This window comes from Rhopalosiphum padi, chromosome 3, assembly GCF_020882245.1.
Source record: "Rhopalosiphum padi isolate XX-2018 chromosome 3, ASM2088224v1, whole genome shotgun sequence".
Taxonomy (NCBI): Eukaryota; Metazoa; Arthropoda; class Insecta; order Hemiptera; family Aphididae; genus Rhopalosiphum; species Rhopalosiphum padi.
This window is the reverse complement of record NC_083599.1, coordinates 9,354,020-9,372,628: the sequence shown is the minus strand read 5'-3', so window position 1 is coordinate 9,372,628 and position 18,609 is coordinate 9,354,020. Positions and strand designations below refer to the sequence as shown.

General features: G+C 25.5%; 3 protein-coding genes across 3 annotated transcripts; all 3 read left to right on the top strand.

The window, feature by feature from the left end:
- Nucleotides 1–257: 257 nt before the first annotated feature.
- LOC132924781 (sentrin-specific protease 1-like) lies at nt 258–1,112 on the top strand. The gene has a single exon (XM_060989226.1). It carries the CDS (start codon nt 258–260, stop codon nt 1,110–1,112), a length of 855 nt encoding a protein of 284 aa, XP_060845209.1.
- A 3,325-nt stretch (nt 1,113–4,437) lies between these two features.
- Nucleotides 4,438–5,276, top strand: LOC132924780 (sentrin-specific protease 1-like). The gene is made up of 2 exons (XM_060989225.1): nt 4,438–4,589; nt 4,730–5,276. The coding sequence occupies exons 1-2, from the start codon at nt 4,438–4,440 to the stop codon at nt 5,274–5,276; spliced, it is 699 nt and encodes a 232-aa protein (XP_060845208.1).
- Nucleotides 5,277–17,108: 11,832 nt separating this feature from the next.
- Nucleotides 17,109–17,963, top strand: LOC132924779 (sentrin-specific protease 1-like). The gene has a single exon (XM_060989224.1). It carries the CDS (start codon nt 17,109–17,111, stop codon nt 17,961–17,963), a length of 855 nt encoding a protein of 284 aa, XP_060845207.1.
- The last annotated feature ends 646 nt before the right edge of the window (nt 17,964–18,609 follow it).

Genomic DNA, 18,609 nt, shown 5'->3' with positions numbered 1-18,609 from the left:
TAAGTAAAATTAATTAATACTACTTTATTTTGTTTAATTTTCCTAGTTAGACTATTTTAGTGTAAAAGTACATTATAAATAAGAGATATTTTAAAATAAAATAAAAATAAAAATGATAACACACAATTATTTTTACTTATTCAAAAATTACAAAAATAATTTCTAATTTTCCATTTTACTTTGTCTATAAACTTGCAGTCCTTGAAAAATCAAGTATTATCATATATTCAATTTTTATGTTTAGTGATAGTCAAGATATGGATCAACCAATTATTTTGGATGAAATTGACCTTATCTCCTCCGATGATGAAAATGTTGTTGGAACCAGCCCACCTGAAATTTTTGAAAAAATGAATTTTAGTAGAATACATTACATTCATTCGGATCGTCAAATTATTATATTTCCAGGATATGATATAGAGGTTTTTACGGAACTAGTAAATTGTATTTCTAAGAAAAAAAAAAATGATAAACTACAATGTCAACATTCTATTTTTTGTACAATAGGAAATTTATTAAATGTATTTAATCCACATCTATGGATGACAGAATCTTTAATGGAACATTATTTTAGTCTTTTGGCCAAAAGTTGTTCGGACCAATTAGTACTTAGCTTAGAACCAGTTTTTTTTAAGGATCTCATAAGGGGTGGGTTTGACAAAGCTACCAAGTCAATGAGAGCCACAATAAAAAATGTATATGCTTATGATAAGCTTATAACTCCCACATACCTAGAGGGTAATCATTGGACGTTGACTGTGGTGAATATTAAGAGTCGTACCATTACTTTATACGATAGTGTAAAATCAAGCATATATGAAGATCAAATTAATTTATTAGTTGAATTTTTGATTGAGTCATACAAAAAATATGAGAAGCCGGTTGATGAACAACAATTACAATGGACATTAGACTTTGGAGATTCTCCATTGCAAAGTAATACATCTGATTGTGGTGTATTTACATGCACAAATGCCAGACATGTTTTACTAGGAAAACCATTTTACTACACCCAGGAAGATGCCCCACTCTTACGACATAGAATCACATTTGAAATCTTAAATAATGTGTTGTTACCTACTCCGGATGCTCCACAATTCTTTTTGAAATAAATGAAATATATATTATAAAATGTATGTAAATGTGTAATTATATAATTGTTATTTAATTTTGTACTATCCATTAATTTTAATTACTTATTATATTTGTATACCTAAGCTACTATATTAATCCATAAGTTGTATTTATCATTTTTCATTATTATTATTATATTAAGGAAAATTAAAAATAAAAATAAAAATATTGTTTAATTAGTATGAAAAATGAAAGTAATATGTTATAGTAATTAGCTTATTTTTTTTAAAACATTGTACCCATGTTTACTATAAATATGTAACTACTTACATATTTACTTACTTAATAGTCTCTCACGTTAGAAATTTCAACAAATTTTAAGAAGTAGGTACCTAATCAAACTAGGTTTCTATATTGATAGAAAACAGCTTTGTCTAAGGAACACCTAATGAGGTACCCATGTTACTAAACAGTTTATAATACATAAATGGCCATTCACAGTGAACCAGAAATATACAAATTACCTATACCTATATTTATGAAGATATAAATATGAAATTAGTACTCATCTATAATAATCAACATTTTCAGAAAAAATGCATACATGCAAATAGGTTCTTGGTTGATAAACTCTTAAACATTTTTAATTTTCATATAATTGTAATTTTTATGTGGTTAAATACTCCACATAGGTCATAAGTATATATCAAAAATTAATGTATATATACAATTCTTATGCAATTGATTTATTAGTATTATTATGTATATAGGTATTATTGTAGAAGAAAATAAAATATAATAAGCTTGATAATATGGACTGCTAAAAATTCGTTTTGGATGTTTCCTGACTCCTTGCAATACTTTTTCTCCACAAGTATTATTATTTATCATAGATTCATCACGAATTTATACCTGATTATAATATGCCATATTACTATATTAGTGGTAACTTTCTTATAAAAAGTAATAGTATTACTACTTTCTAAACATATCACTGAGTGTAGAATATTTTTTTATATGTATCGGTAAGTACCTAATAATTAATATGTATTATAAAATAATAAATATACCATAATTGCATGTATGTCGTATGGTGTACATAATAATTCTTTAATTAAATTTGAGATAGTTATTTAATTTTTCAATTGTTTAATTATTTCGATTGCGCTACTATAAATTTTGTTTAAATTTATATTCATAATGCATTAATGCCAAATTATAAACAGAAATTTTAGTCTTTTTTTACATAATTGAGTGTGTGTTTTATATAGTTGTATTCGCCGATTACCGATAAACAGAATACCCTGAATACCTACTACTCTTAGTCTATATGACTATTATACTTTGTAGTTGTCACACAAATTAATACCCTTTTGTCGATCTTTATGACGTTGTATCAAGTGTCATTCGATTGTTGTTACCTAAAAACGTACAATCATGGACAATTTGATCATCTCAATTTTGAATCCAAAAGCCATTAATTATGACAAGCGATAGGTAGGCCCTGGCTCCACGGGTTATATTGATATACCAAAGTTACTGCTTTTTCCACTTGAATTGTGACATAAGTTTGGTGGCAATTTCCACAGCAATCTTGGCACAGTCTTCATCTTTAGAAGTAGATATTCCGGATATTTCAACCATTTTTTCAAGTGATTTTTGCTCAATATCATCAACTTTTTGTTTTAAAAGATTTACCTCAGTTAATAAGTTCCTGTTTATGTCCGAGATTTTTCGGTTCTCTTCTCTTAATTCCTTTATTTCATTAAGTAATTTGGAAACAGTATTATTGAATTCATCAAATTTTTTGCCCATAAAATTAACGGAATCAGCTAAGCCTTGTAAGGTAACATTATGTTTATAAGTATTTATACCTGATTCAGAATAAATTTTACAATCCGAGCAGACGAGCCTAGATTTACTATTTTTCGACAATCTATTAAATGTTGTTTCATTATAGCCCTGGCAGTAATAATGAAATTCTTTTTTACATGTAGAACAGTTTAAACAATCATCCTTAATAATGCTTTCAAAACATTTATTACAATTCATAATTGTTATTTCGGTTTGTATAATAATAAACGAACGTATTACTTTTACCCAATGCAATCGGAAAAAAAAAATAATAATAATAACCAAACACAGATAAGCGACCAAACCGTCAATATAAACGTACGTTTTTGATTTTGTTGTCAATAATTATACTAAATTTAACAAACATTTTTAATTTATGATTCTTATGATGATTTTTAATATATTGAAGTATTTCAAAATATTCATTTTGTTTCAATTAAATAACTTTACTCTGACATATTTTTAAAGCTATTTGACATATAAGGTATGTTGTATTAATGTAAATCCTATATCATATTAATGAACATTTATTAACTTTGAATTTATCCATTGTTAATTCAAAAACATAGATGATTTTAGTATAGCATATAATATATTATGTATTTAATGTATAGCAATAATTAATTCAATGATTTATATTTAATTATATCAATGAGCACATTTTATTTACTAAATGTTTACGGATTATTAATTCAAAGAAAAGATTTGGTAAATCAATGAACCATTCTTATTGCTTTAATGCATACTGATTATGAAATTAATTTATGCAATATCTATTTAATTAATTTATATTGTTGTATGAATGGATTTGATTTATATTTTCCATTTATGTTTTTTATTAAATAAAAAAATAATAAATATTTTTAAAGGCTAAATTAAAACTTTATAAATTCTAATGTTAACCAGCATTAAGTACCCTGAAATGAAAAATATTTTTACCATTGTTTATTTTTATACAAATTTTGATTTCGTTTGAAAGATGAATGTAAAACAATTTTTGATAAATCTTATTACAACTTATATTGTATTTTTAAATTTAAAATTTTTTTTTATTAATTGATATAATGATAAAATAATAAAAATATATAATAAAACAGTAAATCATCTGAAGGAATGAAATATTCAATAATTGGAATATTAATAATAAAATTCATCATTTCCCTAAGTGGCATTTTCAATTTCTTTTTTTTTTAAGATATACCATATCTATTTTTGGAGATTTATTTTCTATTACTTTAAGTCCATAATTAACATTTGGTTTCCGTCAATTCAAAATATTTCATAGATGTAAAATAATTTTATCATAATTACACACACCTTTAAAGAAATAATGCATAATATATCAACATTTATTATTATTTAACATTAATTATTATTAATTTTAATTTTAATCAAAATATCTTAAAAGTAGACTATTATATGCTTGTAATTAATTTTCTAGACTAAACAATTTATGAAAAATGAAGTCTTATCATATATTCAATTTTTATGTTTAGTGATACTCAAGATATGGATCAACAACTTATTTTGGATGTAATTGAGCTTGTCTCCTCCGGTGATGAAAGTGTTGTTGGAACCAGCCTACAAGAAATTTCTGAAAAAATGAATTTAAGTAGAATAAATTACATTCAGTCGGATCGTCAAAATATAATATTTCCTGGGTACAATAGAAAGGTTTTTGCAGAACTAGTAAATTATATTTCTAACAAACAAAAAAATGATCAACTACAATGTAATCATTCTTTTTATTGTACGATGCAGAATTTATTAAGAGTATTTAATCCACATCTATGGATGGCAGATTGTTCAATGGAACATTATTTCAGTCTTTTAGCCGAAATTGTATTGATCAATTAATACTGAGCTTACCACCAGTTTTTTTTAAGGATCTAGTAAGAGGTGGGTTCGATAAAGCTACCAAATCAATGGGAGCCACAATAAAAAATTTATTTTTTTATGATAAGGTGATTACTCCCACACACCTGGAGGGTAATCACTGGACGTTTACAGTGGTTAATATTAAAAGTCGTAGCATAACTTTATACGATAGTATTAAATCTAGTATATATGAAGACCAAATTAATTTACTAGTCGAATTTTTGAATCATGCATACCTTAAATATGAGAAGCCGGTTGATGATCAACGATTAGAATGGTCATTAAACTTTGGTGAATCCCCGTTACAAAATAATACGTCTGATTGTGGTGTATTTACATGCACAAATGCCAGACATGTTTTACTGGGAAAACCATTATACTACACCCAGGAAGATGCCCCACTCTTACGACACAGAATCACATTTGAAATTCTAAATAATGTGTTGTTACCTACTCCGGATATTTCATAATTCTATTTGAAATGATTAATAATAAATGTAATATATTGTAAAATGTATGTAAATATGTAATAATATAATTGTTATTTAATCTTGTACTACCTATTAATTTTAATTACTTATTATATTTGTATACCTAAGCTACTATATTAATCCATAAGTTGTATTTATTATTATTATTATTATTATTATTGTTGTTATTGTTATTATATTAAGGAAAAATTAAAATATTGTTTAGTTAGTATGAAAAATGAAAATAATATGTTATAGTAATTAGCTTATTTTTTTTAAAACATTGTACCTATATGTACCTATAAATATGTAACTACTTTGTCAATAGTCCCTAATGTTATAAATTTCAACAAACTTTAAGAAGTAGGTACCTAACTATAGTAGGTATCAAACTAAGTTCTTTATTATTCTATAAGAATAATTTTAATTTTCTTTTCATTTTTCCTGCTTTTCAACTTCTTTTGTCATATGACCTCTATTCTGTGTCAGTTTTGTTTCCAATGATTCAATTCTATCTCTTTTACTGGCTTCATAGTAAATAATACATAAGACAGTACTAAACATTACAAATAATAGTAGTTTTTAATAATAATATATTATTAAGTAGGTATTTTACCTATAAACATCATATACATAATATTATTTAGGTATTTATTTATTTTAATTTATAATTATTTTATTACAAAATACATAAATTAGTTTTTATAAAACTAATAAATAAATTAATATGATAAAATATAATAAATAAGTACATTCTCTTTACTTACAATATGTTACATATAAATTATGAACAAAAAAAATGTACAAAGAGTTCATTGATTGATTATATACAAATAATAATAATGATATTAATTTTTTGAATTTATTTACAACTATATTTTACAATTATATAATATTGAAAATTATAAAACCCGTATCTTAGAAATAATGTTTTAATCTAATAACTGTTTCCTTTGTAGGCAATTCATACAAATGAATGGAAGGCCCTATAAATTACTTAATATTTTTTATAACATAAATTTGTGGTAAACACTGACTACAACATAATTTTTGGTGTGTTTTTTGAATGAAACAATATTTAATGTTTCACATGGAAAATAAATATTACTGTTTAAACATATAACTTCTTTTAATTTATAAACTGACCTGGTATGATTTTGATTAAAAGATGAAAATATATGATTAGTTTTGTAAATAGTATTACAATAGAAATTGAACTATAGCTGATACAATTATTGAATGAAATCAAATCATTTGATGATAATAAAAGTTTTATTTTAAAAAAACATTTAGAAAAATTAACTGGTGATTCAGCACTCAAAGGATACCGTTTTATTGTTTTAAAATTTAAAATTAATTCAGCAAAATTAATTGAATATTTAATTGAAACAAATAGTAAACACCTAATACACTTGAATAATGTGATCCATGAAGGTTATTAATCTAGAAATCGTCAAAATATAAAAAATATGATATTAAAATCGAATCACCTTTTTTTTATATTTATTAAGGCTTCATCATCAAAGGTCTTTAGCCAGCATTAGATTAATATAAGGGGTATACATTATAATTTTTACAAATATTGACATGTTAAGTTTGTTTACAATTTTTTAATTATGTTTCTGTTATTAAAGAAAAGATTGATTGCGTCCGTATTGTGTTCGTTGAGTAATATACTACCACCATTCAAAATCAACACAAATTATTTCAAATTTTTAAAAAATTCTTTTAAAAATTGTACTTAGAATATCATTAAAGTACATCAAAAAGTATTTAAATACAAGTATCTAAATACTTGTATTGGAATACTTTTCAATACTGCTTATTTTTATAGTAAAAAAAAATCGAAATTCGTACCTATAATTTGCGATGTACTAAATCGCACAGTGCATTCTTCGGTTGGTTATGGAATCGATAAATTGTTTTTAAATAATCAGCAGTGCCAAATACTCTATATGCGATAAGGAACTAGACATACGTGATACGTATGATCATTGTAGTTTACTATACAAATTCTACCAGACGCTTATACAAGTTATACAGTATATTTTGCTGCCTGTAGTCATTCTTATTTCACATTTTAAAATTTAAAATTAAATTTCCGTTAATCAATTTGAACTTGTGTAGTTGTGTGTCAATTAAAATAAGTTATATATACTTATCTATGGTAGATATATTATCATGTATATATTACATAGTGTAAAATAAATGATAAACACCAGTCCGCAAAAAATTAGTCTTTAGTCCTTATATACAAATTCATTATATGTTGAAAAATGTTATTATTTTTAATATTATATTGATAATTTGTATAATAATCTTGTAAATCGATGGTTAAATATAATGGTAATAGTACCTACAAACAATCTCGTCCGCACTCCACAGGTGAAAAATCGTGGGCAGTAGCCTCAATTTTTATGAATGGCTGCAACTGGCAAAGGAGCAAAACGTTTAAAATGAATTTTTTTAAGTACCACTTATATATTTTATAAAAATTATAAATACTTTACAACATGACTTTGAAGTGTAGTAATACGAATATGTTTCTAAGGCGAGAAGTAAAATAAGAAAAATTCAGTTACCGTAAATTGCTTCATGCAGTATTGCAAAATATGCCACAACGCTACCACTACCGCAGTAAAGTATGGTCCCGATTTCAATAAATAAATTATTCAATCATATGTTTATTTAATATCTCACTAAATTAAAAAATATTCGCTATTTGATAGTCAGCAGAGACACAGTGTATAAAATATCAACCACGTAGTCAGCTAGCTGACGGTCTTTGAGGTCAACGACCTAGCGACGGCGGCGAACGAGGTAAACGGCTAATAATATTATAAATATATGAATTCGCACTTCGAATATCAGCCGTTCGACAACGCTTAAGCGGGCAGCGAACCTTTTTGTGTATATCACGGGCGTAATATGACCAAATATAATTAACAAATTACTTACACCTTTGTTACGAGCGGATGACCGTTTGACTTCGGAGATGCTGACTGCGACGACATGTGATTATATAAAAAAAAAAATGCACTCACGGGCGTAATCTCAATAGGTACACTACTAGTACGTATAGGCGGACGACCACTTGAGTCCGATCGAAAATGCCAACCGCGAAAACACGTGGCAATATAGCGCGACAAATTGCACTTGCGGCGGAAACACGAAAACCGCGACCGGAATGAATCCGGTCAACCCGCGTAACGAGAACGGACAGCCGACCGACTCCGACGACGACATCGACGATCGCGGGCATCAAAATCACTGGTCTAGGGTAGGGGGACGTAAAAGCTCACGGAGATTGTATGTTCCGCGCGTACGAGAACCGATCACCACTGGCGGAAATTTAAATCAGGTGAAAATTTCGAACAACAATTCGTAATGCATGGGCGTCACACCCGCATGTGTACAAGTAGATACGTAACACAGCAAATTTACGTTCAGCAGATCACATTTAGCATTTAGCTCATTTTTTTAAAATAATAAGAGTGATTCGACCTTTAATAAAACTTGATGGTAAGAACATAATCTGTAAATCTAATTTTACTAAATTTTTTATTTCAGATACTAATAAAAACATTTATATAAATTGTACTTTTGAATTACAGTAATAAGTAAACATAATATGAGGAACCTTACATTCATTTTTTCGGGTTTTTTTACCAAGTAAAAATTTTCTAATCAACACGTCATAATGAAAATGAAATTAAAAAGGTGAAATGTCTAATATTTAAAATTTAAATTTATAAATATTTAATATTTATATATATACATTTTTCGTGTTATACGCAGTTTTTTATAATATGGTTTATACCGTCTATTCGAAAATTATATTTTATTTAATTATATTTTAATTATATTTTATATTAAGTATAAAACTATTATTTTAATTTGACAAAAAATCTACAGAATGATTAACTATAAAAATTATAATTCAGTAGACATATGTTTATAAATATAATGGATTCAGAGAAACAATATTTAATGTTTCGATTCTGGTTGTATAATTTGAACAATAGTTTGTATTTTGAAACTAATATTGAATAAAAATAATATTTTAATCTTTAATAGAATGATTTTTTTCGGACGTATCCGAGTTGGGTCCGAGATAACATTTATGATAAAGAAAAACAACTAATTGTGTCCCATTATAAAAACTGTACCACCAGGCTCCAGGCTCCTACGTAAGGCGATTGGCCTAGGATGGCAAGCTAAGAAGTATATAATAAACTGTCGTACAAGGAGCGGGTGACCAATATTATAATGATTAAACCAATTAATTTATATGCACATTTTAACATTTTTTACTACATATACCTAATGATATTTTTTTAAATTTTACACTATATACCTACTAATATTAACATTTTAACATTTTTTACTAAACTTAAAAAAAAAAAATATATAGAACCACAAAAAAATATTTTTAATCATACCTCAGTTCTAATTTATAGATCACTGACAGTCCTAAGTCTGTAAAAATTAGAAGGGAAATGTGAAAGGACCCAACTAGTGTAGTACCCTAAAATATCCCGGACACAATTAGTTTTGTACCTGAAAAACACCAGGACCTAACTAGGTTAAATAAGGGTCTCCTGGACCTAACTAGTAAACGCTGTTTTTTTCGATCCGACCATAGTTTGTTCAAGGTTAAAGATAAAATTAACTAATTATGTCGAAACAAACATCACATACATTGTTAAATTGTAATAGGAAATTAGTCGGTTTATTCGTGTGTGTGTGACGCGGTTATTCATAATGATACGAATATAACCGTACATTAGACAATTATACTTCTTTTGATACAAAAATTAGTTAAACAGTATTTAAAAATTCAATATTATTTATAAGCTATTTTAATTTCTATTTATGACCTATTATTGGTAATAAATAATACGAGTATTTCTAATTAAAAATATATATAATTTTGCATAAAAATATCAAAAATATAGGAATATATTTATTATTTAAAATACAATTTTTTAATTAATCTTAATTTAAAATTTTTAATTTATTCTTAAAATATTATTACTTTAGTAATTATCGATTAAAGTTTGTTAAAAATGTAGAATATAAACTATTGATTTTTATAATTGATAATAAATACATTTTTAAATATACCTATGTAAATACTCAATAACTCAATACTAATAAAAAATTCTAATTTCTATTAAAAAAAATTTTAAGAGCCTATTGAACTTATTAAATTTTGAGCGTTGTATTGAACAATAATATATTGTTTAATATTAATATGTTCAAACTCCAAAAATCTTCTATTTATCGTATATTAATTGAACAAATATGCATAAAAAACCATAATGACCCAAATGCTAAAAATGCTGTACACATGAAAAAATGTCGTAATATGCAAAAAAATGCAAAATAAAATTTGTAGCTTTGAAACCCTAGTTATATGAAAGGAATTATGTACTTAGAAAGCATTGAGTAAGATCAACCAAAAAAATATGCACTTTGCATTGAACTCCGGGCCCTACTAATTACTAAACAGAGTTTTGTCTATGTATTTTTTTTTAAATTTGTTAACAAATATACGATAAAGTATTTGGGATCATATATTCAATTTTGACCCAGCAACAAAATTTTATAATAACAGTTAAATATCTGCTTAGTTATATTGAAATAAAATTATTTTTTATTTACGAAAAGTATCACGGTTTTTTTCTATAGAAGCTTATACAGCATGATTATTTTATCATTGTACCTACACTAAAAATTTCAGTGTTTTTCAATAATTTTTTCCAAATTTTTAGTTTTATGATTTTCTAAAATTATATAACATTTTTATTTTTTTCAACTTTTATATTTAATAGTGAAACCACTATCAACTTTTAAATTTCAAATGGCAACCTATACCTTTAAAATGTCATATAAAAATTAAGTACATTGACTTGAAATTTGTACGTTGTAAGTTGCACATGTTGAGGATATTAGCAACAAATACCCACTGTTGTAATGTTGTATATATAACGGAATATACGAGGCGGGAGTCAACAAAATATACCGATTCGACAAAAATTAATTATTAAATTGTCAACGGCGATGACGGAAACGGAGCGATCGGGCAGTCGTGGTGTGTTACGGCTAACAACTGTTTTATTAATTATTTAATATCTTTAAATTATTTCGTTGTATTATTATATGCTTATTTTATTTCAATTAATATAACTTTGTTTTTTTTTCTCATATCGAGGTACGCACCCAAGCGTTTGTGGCGAGGAAACACTTTAGTAGAAAATAGCAAGACACTATAATACCTTATTTCTCTTCCAGTACTCGTTATCGTGGTCAGTTGAGAAATAGTACGATTTTGTCCAGGTTAAAGAGATCTCACTCTCAAACATCCAGTACTCGTTATCGTGGTCAGTTGTTTGAGAGTAAAGCAACCTTAGAGTTGTAACGTATAAACCCTGCGAGGTATTATTAAATAGTCCTTTGCGCAGTACTCGTTATCGTGGTCACCAAAGGATTGTTAAGTAAGCGCTCACCGCAGACGTTTGACGGTTTGGGAATCGGATACCGGGATACCTATTTTATACGTAAACCATCGCGTGACGTATACGACACCCACCTTCCACAAGTTAATTTTGTCTTTTTTTTTTAAACGATTAACTTACATATTCAAATTGCTTATTTCCATTATTTACAAATTGAGCTATTGACATCACATATATTAGCAGTAATGCAACGTTTTACAATAACTACATTTTTGTAATAGCTCCATTATATAATATTTAACATCCGTCACTACGTCAGTAAAATATAAGTACATATTAAAATGTGGTAATTGAATATACATATGCTATATGCATAATATATTGAGATACATTACTGATTTCTAATAATTCTAACTACACGCTAAAATAATGGACAATATTGTAAACTCCAATAAAGCAACTATTCTAATTAAATAATTTTTTTTCAAGTTAATAAGCTAAATTTGTCACTAAGGTGACACAATTTAAGGCTAAAATAATTATTCGACAGTTTTAATGTTATAGGTCAGCCGTCGCCAACTAGTCGATCGCGACTCCCTTTTGATGTTTTATAAATCTTTTTCAAAAAACAAATACTTTTTTTGAAATTCTTATTATCTTTCTTATTATCCCCCAGCAAGTACGTATTGAGTTTATTGTTTACAAAAATTAAAACACAAAAGTAGTTTTTATTCAATTCAATTTATGATTTGTGGAAATAAAATCAAAAATGATACAATATAACAATAATATAAACAAATACTGCGAAATCTACAAATAAAAAGTAGTTTACAAAAAAATTGTAAAAAGGTACATTGCCGAACGCGGACACTTTGTACTATTATATACATAAAGTATATATTATTAATATAAGTTTTATACATAAGTAGTAACAATAATTATGTATAGTGTTAATTATTAAAATAGAAAAATTAAAAATAAAATTGTTATAAAATATTAAATGTATTTGTATTTGTATAATAATAAAAATAATCTATAAATAAACAAATAATCAATATAATTTAAACTACATGTAAAAATGTGTACAATATAAATAAGTCAAAAGGTAGTATAATATGAAAATAGTTTAGTAATAGTTTTTACTATTACAAATTTTTAGAATATTAGCTAATAAAAATAAAAATAATAAAAATTTTATTAATTAACGCTATACATAATTATTAGTTACTACTTATGTATAATACTTATATTTATAATATATACTTTATGTATATAATAGTACAAAGTGTCCGCGTTCTGCATTTTAAACAATGGACATTAAAAAGTGACCGTTTACCTAAAATTTTTTGCTGTAGCATTGAAACCTATAGTACTAATCTAACGATTATTTATTTTATTGTATTAAAATATAATCTATGGACACTGAAATTAAATATGAAATATAAAAATAAAAATATTAAGCAAACGTTGCACCCACATGTGTTATCTCCGTGTCTTACACACGTACTACATAGTAAATTTTCGTTCATCAGTTTCAATAGCGTGCTTTTAGTTTAGTGTGAATTGGCCTATATTATTATCCATGATAAAGTATAATATATTTACTTTCTAATTTATGGTATTATTTTTTCCCCTTAGGTCATAAAGTATGTATATTTTCTGGATACAAGACAATTGGTCGCCTCAAAAAAATATCGTAAGCGGACAATTAGTCCCCGACTAAAAAGTTAAATACAAAATATTTTTTTAACATTAAACATTCTTTAAAATATATTTTGGATAATATAATACTTTTAGAATATAATAACAGTTATTTGTTTTAAAAATAATAAAAATGAACATAATAATATAATAATAAATTAATAAATAATTTTATTATAGTCGAATAAAAGAAATTATTTAAGTATAACATAATAATTACAATTTATGAAAATCTCGAAAGCCTACACAAATAATTCAAAAGATCATCTTTTGAAAAGTTATTATCAAATTTATTACAAAATATAGAAACAATATATTTTTCCTTGTCGCTAAAGGTTCCAAAAAATATTTTAAATAAATATCATCATTATTTGTTGTCAACGATATCATTGTTGTTGAATTAATTATTTGTATGAATTCAATAAAATTATAAATATTTGGAAGTTTAATTCTAACAATATTTTTAAATTTATTATAAAATGCTTTAGATTTTGTTAATAAAAATACATGATTTTTTACATTTTATATTGTTTCAAAGCTTAAAAATTGAATACAAGGTGATTATAAAAGTATTGTACTATTGAAAAAACATTTTAAAGAACGTTTAATGATAAAAAAATTTTTTGAATTTAATTTTTAAGACGGGGACCAATTGTCGGAGTATAAAATTATGACGGGGACCAATTGTACATATAAGACTTTTTTCTCGGGAACCAATTGTCCGCATACCATATTTTCCCACTTGTATCATCCCTACTTGGATCCGCGCCACCGTCCCGAATGATGCCGTTTCGTAGTAACAAAAATCGCTACACGGCAGAGCTGCAGTTAAACAAGAAGGCAACGGCTGATCCATCGTACGACCGCCATACGTAAACACTCTTTACTGGAAATTTCAAGCGTCCAGACGTCACCAGTATTAAACACAAACCTGTTTACTTCTCATCCTTTAAACATACCTAATTGTCCAGTCTTTACGTCTACTACTGGTTTTTGTAAGTATCATGTCTTCATTGTTTATCTGTATATTATTATTATAATAATTATTGTATTGTTTACTTATTCTCTGAAAATCGGCTTACATAATGTATAGCGTATGTAATTGCATTATTTGTCGTTGGACATAGTTCCGTAAAACATTTTACATAAAATATAACACAAATAATGAAAATTATTATTTTATATAATAATATTTTAAATTTTATTTATTTATTTTACAAGATCATCACAACTTTTTTTATTTCAATTACATAATCATTAATCATTATACTTTTTAAATCAACTGTTTATTATTTTATTTTGAAGCCGTTTAAAAGTAGGTAGGTACATCGTATTCGATACCATATTTGTAGCATTCGTCTTACTATCGCATACCGTGCACATTTTACGTTAAAAAAAACGTAGTAAATCTTTCGTTTAATCTGTTATTTTTTTAACAGTATTTATTAATTTATAATATAATATTAACTGTGAATGATTTTAAAAATAATTGCTCATAAGTCATATTTTAGTAGCTATAGTCGATATTAGTATATTTGTACATATTTATGTTTAAATGTTTTGTGATAGAATATACATACATTTAAGAAGATTGTTTTTGTCTGAATATCGTAAGTACGTGTACGTACTAACTTCGTGTGTCCGTAAGGCGGGTATAAAACCATTGTCATTCGGTTCCTGTCGACAACTCGGTCGGTGTAACTGTACAAATAAATGTGGCTCGATAACACTATTTATTCAGATAATTATTTACAGTAGGTAACAATAACGTTAGCAATAGAGTGTCTACCTTCATAAAAATATTGAAACCACTCGAAGTGGTCGAGCGATTTTATAAAAATATATTGTATTGTAAAAGTGACTACAGGGTTTATTATATGTAGATATAAAAATATTTAGACTTCACATATTAAACCTACGACTCTCAACATAATATTCATTCTACAAATTTACTGATTTTAAAAATTAAATTTTTTAAATATTGTTCTTGTTGTAAATATTAACGATTAGTATTATATATTTAATAACAATACAAGTATTAAGTTTATTAATGTGGGGGAGGAATGAAGTATCCTATTTTTAATGTTTTTCAAGCTTTTTGAAAATAGTTACATATTGGACTAAAAAAAAAATTCATTAAATTATTAATAATTTGTCATCAAAATGTTTCTGAAAAAGATATTTATTAATTTAATGAATGAGTAAATGACGTTTACATATTTAATGTACATTAAGCGAATAAATTGCATTTTATTATGTCAGAACCTTATTTTGTAAATCCAATATCATATTAATGAACATTTGTTAACTTTGAATTGTATATCCATTGTACATTGGTACATCCAAAAACATAGATGATTTTAGTATAGCATATATTATATTATGTATTTAATGTATAGCAATAATTAATTCAATGATTTATTATTTATTATATATTTAATTATATTAGCTAATATAATAAAGTTATATTTCTGTTACATCTTACATATTCTATGTTATTTTGTGTACTGTTATGGAAACCATATCTTTACTTTGTGCATAGTATTAACTATGAATAGTGCAAAAAATCTTAGGTGGTCATTTTACATAGTTCATTTTACTTCAATACCTACTTAACCTAAATACACAAAATTGGAAATGTTGAACCTATGTTTATATATGATGTGCTTTAGTAAGACGGAGACAACACATGAATTTTTATATAAGAACAAATAATTTTTTTTATATATAACTAGGTATCTTTTATTAATACCTATTGGAAATCAATAAATATATTACCTATTAAGTTTTTCTATAAAATATTTTATATTTTCTTTAGCTCTTAATGATAAACCATAAAATATAGCTGTTATAATCTCAGATGCTTTGTGAAATTCTTATTTACACATTTTTTTATTCTTTGTAAAATTTAGAAGATAGGCATATTATATTAACTGTTTTAAAGTCGATACTAAATTTAAGAATACTTATAATAAGTATATATTTAACTTATTTAAGGAATAATTAACCATAAATAGTATAAGTAAATTTATTTATTTTTGTTTAAAATTACAATTTACATTTTTTTATTTTATAGGAATATCAGACTAAACTTACTGATTGACATCTCAATTATCTACAAGACTTAAATTCTTCAAAATTTAAATGTAAGCGATTTACAAATTCATTTTTATTTTATTTATGATTCAATTTCTCAACAAAACATTAAGTAAAATTAATTACGAGTACTTTATTTTGTTTAATTTTTCCTAGTTAGACTATTTCAATGTAAAAGTACATTATAAATAAGAGATATTCTAAAATAGTTGTAGCCCTGATTTTTACCAGTTGAATATTTCATTATTATTAATTTTAATCAGAATATCTTAAAAGTAGACTATTATATGCTTGTAATTAGTTTTCTAGACTAAACAATTTATTTGTCAATTTCTTTTTATAATTTTTATTTTTCATTTTTGTAATAGTCTAAATTTTTTTTTCAAATTTATCAGTGACAATTAATTCATGTGTACATAAAAAAAATATATGATAATAAACAATTATTTTAACTTATTCAAAAATTACAAAAATAATTTCTAATTTTCCATTTTACTTTGTCTATAAACTTGCAGTCCTTGAAAAATCAAGTCTTATCATATATTCAATTTTTATGTTTAGTGATACTCAAGATATGGATCAACAACAAATTTTGGATGTAATTGATCTTGTTTCCTCCGATGATGAAAATGTTGTTGGAACCAGCTTACCTGAAATTTCTAAAAAAATGAATTTAAGTAGAATAAATTACATTCAGTCAGATCGTCAAAATATTATATTTCCAGGGTACAATAGAGAGATTTTTGCAAAATTAGTAAATTATATTTCTAACAAACAAAATAATGATCAACTACAATGTCATCATTCTTTTTATTGTACAATGGGAACTTTATTAAGAGTATTTAATCCACATCTATGGATGTCGGATTGTACTATGGAACATTATTTCAGTCTTTTAGCCAAAAGTTGTACGGATCAATTAATACTGAGCTTACCACCAGTTTTTTTTAAGGATCTAGTAAGAGGTGGGTTTGACAAAGCTACCAATTCAATGACAGCCACAATAAAAAATGTATATGCTTATGATAAACTTATAACTCCCACATACCTAGAGGGTAATCATTGGACGTTGACTGTGGTGAATATTAAGAGTCGTACCATTACTTTATACGATAGTGTAAAATCAAGCATATATGAAGATCAAATTAATTTATTAGTTGAATTTTTGATTGAGTCATACAAAAAATATGAGAAGCCGGTTGATGAACAACAATTACAATGGACATTAGACTTTGGGGATTCTCCATTGCAAAGTAATACGTCCGATTGTGGTGTATTTACATGCACAAATGCCAGACATGTTTTACTGGGAAAACCATTATACTACACCCAGGAAGATGCTCCACTCTTACGACACAGAATTACATTTGAAATCTTAAATAATGTGTTGTTACCTACTCCGGATGCTCCACAATTCTTTTTGAAATAAATGAAATATATATTATAAAATGTTTGTAAATGTGTAATTATATAATTGTTATTTAATTTTGTACTATCTATTAATTTTAATTACTTATTATATTTGTATACCTAAGCTACTATATTAAATCATAAGTTGTATTTATCATTATTCATTATTATTATTATGTTAAGGAAAATAAAAAATCAAAATAAAAATATTGTTTAGTTAGTATGAAAAATGAAAATAATATGTTATAGTAATTAGCTTATTTTCTTTAAAACATTGTACCTATGTTTACTATAAATATGTAACTACTTTATCAATAGTCTCTAATATTAGACATTTCAACAAATTTTAAGAAGTAGGTACCTAATCAAACTAAGTTACTATATTGATAGAAAACAGCTTTGTCTAAGGAACACCTAATGAGGTACCCATGTTACTAAACAGTTTATGTTATTCAAAACAGTAAATAGAGCTACAAAAATGTAAGTAAATAAAAAATAGTCTATTTAAATCATATTCAAAATAACCTGTAGTCGTTTTGGTTTAGCAGATTCTTTCAGTCGTTGCAAAAACTGAAAAGTATAATAAATTCTTAATGTCCTTGTTCAATTTCATCAACACTGACTCTGATTGGTGTTATAAGACCTTGAGATTGAGTATTTGAGTC